General features: G+C 37.4%; 1 protein-coding gene across 1 annotated transcript in view; it reads right to left on the bottom strand.

Moving 5' to 3' along the window:
* Window positions 1–1,875: 1,875 nt before the first annotated feature.
* Window positions 1,876–5,139, bottom strand: part of Ankef1 (ankyrin repeat and EF-hand domain containing 1) — a 16,502-nt gene continuing 13,238 nt past the window's right edge. Inside the window, exons 7-9 of the mRNA XM_027421680.2 lie at window positions 4,090–4,250; window positions 3,116–3,253; window positions 1,876–2,034 (exon numbers count right to left, since the gene is read on the bottom strand). Of these exons, the coding sequence (XP_027277481.1) occupies window positions 1,876–2,034; window positions 3,116–3,253; window positions 4,090–4,250 (458 nt within the window). The remainder of the gene's footprint in view (window positions 2,035–3,115; window positions 3,254–4,089; window positions 4,251–5,139) is intronic.

The raw sequence follows: 5,139 nt of genomic DNA on the forward strand, positions 1-5,139 counted from the left end.
GAGGGCTGTTCTAAGCTAAAAAGAACTAAAGGAATACAGTAACTGCATGTATCTTCTGGCCTGGATTTTCTTTTGCTGTAAAGTTCATTACTTTGAATAATAGCAAAATCTGAAGAAGTTCTCTAGCTAGTTCCTTTATGCCTTGGCTTCCTGATGTTGTCAATAAATTATCATAGCATTGCTCTGAGAGCAGTACACATTTTGGCAGCTGAAATAAGGTTATATAAAAGAATTTCTGTACATTTTAAGTAGTCTTACAATGTATTTAGAGGTAGAGAGAGAAGGGAGGTTTTCCCGAGGAAGAAAGAAACTCCTCTTGTGAATTTCATGGAATGTTCCTGATCAAGGTTCTCCAGCTGACACATCCTCCAACTGTCTATTCTACTGCTCCTTATCTCTGTCAGAACCTTAACATGTTTTCTTTCTAAAGGGGAGTCAGGCTTTAGTTTTAAATCCCTCTGAACACTTTCATGGACATCACTTTCATCCTAGGCTCCCTTTCCCCATAGTTTTTATTAGTTCTTCATTCTGGATTTCTTAAATACATCTTTATTCTGACTCACTCTGTCCAAACATATTAATGGAATATTAATATGCTCTCTCTAGTCATTCTCATATAGTTTCCTAGTATATAGAAAATTTGCTCAAATTATCAGCTATTATATGAAGATTATTTGGATGGGTCCCTTGGTTGCAATTTCTCTAAACTAAAGTAATGTTTATTTTATAGCAAGCAGATGATAAAGGAATTTATCTTCAAGGTGTTTGTTGGTGTTTTTAGGATCATAGCTCAGAGTGTTCTCATGGTTTTTAATTTTAATTTGGATCCTTATAAAAGCTACCTAGAAACAGAGTTAGGTGTATTTGGGAGGCAATATATGTAAGACATTGACCTCATAGACCTTAACTCTATCCTAGGGCCTATGGTCCAGTGTGAACATATACTTGGTTATCCAACCAGGAGGTGAGGGAATCCAATTTTTTCTAGTCTGAGAGAGTTGAGAGCCGCTAGTTGAGAGTTGCTTCCAGGGAATGTAACTGCTATTCAAGATTGAGTTCTCTGGCATTTCAAATTCATATGCAAGAGCTCTATAGTATCAAAGTAGAGGGAAGCAATGGCATGCACACTGTCAAAAGTTTACCTAGTACAAGATATCTATGGCACCTTTACAATGGTAGTTGAGGAACAAACTCCCATCTCAAGGGGTTGTGTATCACCTCTCTTTCCCAATATTAAGTTGTGTTCCTATCAATTTCTACTAGGTTTATTTTATTATTTTTGTAGTGTTGGAAACCAACCCATGGCCATGTATATGCTGGGTAATTGATCTACCCCTGAGCTATGCTCTCAGCACTTTTTGAGATGGGATCTTGTTATTTAACACAGGATAGCCTCCAGTTTGCAATCTTCTGCCCTCATAGTGCTGGGACTATAGGCATGTTCTACTTATACCCATTTTTTTAAAGATTTTTTTATACATGTCCTTTCAAACTCATTTGTTAGTTTGTTTTGTTTTTGTTTTTAATGTGGTTCTAGGGATTGATGCCAGGGCCATATATGTGCACTAGGATTATTTTTAATGAACATAATGGAGCATATCTGGTAAAGTTTTGACAATATTTCTAACTTCAGTGTAGTCTACTGCACTCTCAATGAAGGTTGGGCATTTATACGTATAAGCTGCCATTTGTTGCAATATGAAAGAGGGCTGTATGATACAACTCAGGATATTTATAGCTATTACAGCAAACACTGGTTTTTAATAACAAATTCTTAATGGGTGGATTGCTTTGGCTTTGCTGGAAATACGTACTTTCTCCAAACTTTGGACTCTGGGTCACAAAGCACTAACCCCAGGAGGCAACTGCTATGACTTATAACTTGAGGGATGCTTCCAATGCTTGAGCTTTCTCCATGATGTTCTTTTGGAAAGGCATCATGAAGTCTTCAAAGTCCACCTCGTATGTGAACCTCTCCCTTCGCAGTTCCCTCTTCCTGATCAGCTCTGCTGTTGTGGCTTCAGGACTCCAAATCTTAAGTAAACAGCCCAAAGCAAGGCAGTCATTACCATGATGGCCAGTGATTTTTACTCTCACACATATTTTGAGTCAAGCACATGCTGGGAAAGTACTCTATCCATGAGTTCCACACCCAGCCTAGGAAGAATTCCCATTGTTTTAACTTCGAACTATCAAATCCATATCTAAAGTGAATTTTACTGTTTTTCCTCTCTTAAGACCTTAGTGGCTACGTGAACATCACTATTTCTGGTAAGGACCACCTAGGAACAGAGACCAGAAATACTCTTCAGTTCCTTCTCTAGTTACCTCTGACCCAACTGCTGCTTAGTTCCATGATATCAAAAAACAAGGTCAAAGGAATTGGAAAGTCCTTTATGTTTAATGTAGAAGTCATTATTTTCATAACAGAAGGCAGAAAGTGCTACTTAATTCAGAATAGCTGGATGGGTACTGTAAAGATAATTCTTTCCCCCAAAGATGTCTCGACCTATTAAGGGGCATATATTTTAGGAGACTAGTGAGTTTGTTCAGCCTTGGTAGTATGAAATTTCCAAGCAAGTACTGGTAGGAAGTAGGGTCTGAAAAGTTACAATACCAAGTACCTATAAGAATATGATGACTGAATGGCCATCAGGAATGCCATCGACTAAAGAAACTAGAGGGCCTCAGCTTCAGATGCCACATGATGATGTGTGATAGGAACTCCCCAAATTCTAACTTATGATTAAACTGCTATGAAGAATGCCATGTCACATTCTTGGAATTGTTGCCTCAAACATAGTACTTGAATCTGTTCTAGGGAAAATAATGTAACAAAAATTGGGGGATATTTGCAAAATGACTGCCCTGTATTTTTAAATAAGGAAAATGTAAATATTAGTATGGAAATAATAACAAATGGAACCAGATATTGAAAATTCACAGTTTTTGGTCTCATTGAGATGAATGTGGCAGAATATGGCCAAGGGATCTCCACAAAAGTAACTGTGAAGAATGAATGTGGACATTTGTTCAGATGATTTGTAGAGTCAGCTTGGGGAAAATGACATTAGGAGTTCTGCTGTGTTATAGAAGTTTTCACAAAAGTACTTACCCTACGTGGGATAAATGTGATATCAACCTTCTTAGTGTAACCACTGGTAATCAATGAATTGAGATACACCACATTATCCTTGCTTAATTTCTTTTCCTCTGTTATCGGTGGTACAGCATAAACTGATGACAGTGTTTCCTGGAAAAAAAATTATAAAAGGATAAATTGCCAAAATCAAGGATTCATTAGTATGCTCTGTGTCTACATTTTACTTTGAAGTTATGAAGGAAGAAAAATACTAAAATTTGAGATAAGATAGAATATTATTAATACTGTAACACTGGGTGTGCAGGGATAATTAGCTTGCATTTCTGGGATTCCCTTAATTATTATCAGGGACAAATAACATGAATTTTTCATAGGATGGACTCTTTCTAAAGTGATGATGGTGCATATGATAGGAGCTGCAGTTGGTGGAGACCCCGTCACCATGATTAGTCCATGACTAGAACTTTGCCCCTCTGCCAAGTTCCTTTACCCAGATCATTTCACACTGCCTGTATTTCACAGCCTTCCCATTAGGGAGTCTATTTCTTGACATCCACTGACTTTTCTCTTCCTTACAGGACTTAAGTGAACCACCTGCTCCCCCCCCAAAAAGAAGCTGCCAGCTTGAAAATTAACTTATAGGACATCCTCAGTAACAGCAATGTCCTCTCCCTCTATGTTTGGCCATCTCACCAAATCTGTAGAATTTGGAACCACACAGATAGAAATAAAATACCAGTGTTTTCAATATTCTAATCACTTGACACAATCATTTGTGTGTTGTATGGATTCTGTTTACAATGAACACCTTATAGAGTCTTCAGTAATAATTTTACTAGATATATTTTTATAACTATTACCCAAGGTGCATATAGCATGCTCTTTTCCCATTGTTGTGCAACGGCATAGCACAGTGCTATTGCCACCCCAACCAAGACTTTAAGGATGTCCCATTAGTATGTGGTCATCAGCCTCTTTTGTTTTACCTCTTCTTTCTTAATGTCCGTGCCTTCACTCTTCAGTTTAGGAAGCTTGGGTTTCATTTTTTGATTATCCAATGGTTTAGGTAGGCTATCTATCTTTTCTTTTATCATATCAATTATCCTATAGTCAGCATATGCCTTTGCAACATCCATGGCAGCATGCCCTGTTCCAAACATAAGCATAAATTTAAAGTTAAGATAAACCAATTTAATGATAAACCATGTAGAAAAAATCAGCATGCTTAGCTTATGGCACTATGAGTTCACAAAGTGTGACAGATATTGATTCTCCAGAGAGACCTCACTACAAAATCCCAGAATATCAAGAGCCATTTCCTAGCACAACTGCTTTCTTAAGTCTTTTAACAACACACTTTAATACATGAGTGAGAAAAATTAAACTATATCTTGAATATTAAATTTGTTGTCCCCTCAATCCCCAAAAAACATCTTTGTGTGATAATTTTTTATCATCCCTATTTTTTGTTGCAAGGAGGTAAATTCCAAATGTCGGGGAAGCCGGTATTCAAAAGTACTCTAGACAGGTATTATTTTAGCTGCAATATCATTAGGCAAGGATGGTACAATACTACCTTTGATTCAAGGATAACCAGAAGAATGCTGTCTTACAGAGTTGACAGCAGGTCTAGTTAAGAAAAAGGCATCTCCAAACTTTGTTGGATCATGTGTGTCCTAGAACTATGAAGGCCTCAAGTCAGGAATTTGTCCAATTTTAAAAGACTTTCAAAGTTTACAGTCTTTAGGTTGCCAGTTTTTATGAAATAAGGGTTTTAGCAAAATGGTCTGTGCTAAAAACTAACATGAAATTACTTCAAACATGTTCAGAAGTACTTGAACAAAGCCAATACCAACAGACATACGAATGTGAACAGGGGAGAGCAGGAGCCTTCAGTACTGCACAAAGAACAATAGGAATTCAGAGAGTAGGAGAAATAAATAGTCTTCCCCAGGGAAGATCACACCAATTGGTTATCCAATGCCAACTGGCCAGCCCTGAAAACACACACACACAGACACACACAGACACACACA

This window comes from Cricetulus griseus, chromosome 6, assembly GCF_003668045.3.
Source record: "Cricetulus griseus strain 17A/GY chromosome 6, alternate assembly CriGri-PICRH-1.0, whole genome shotgun sequence".
Lineage (NCBI taxonomy): Eukaryota > Metazoa > Chordata > Mammalia > Rodentia > Cricetidae > Cricetulus > Cricetulus griseus.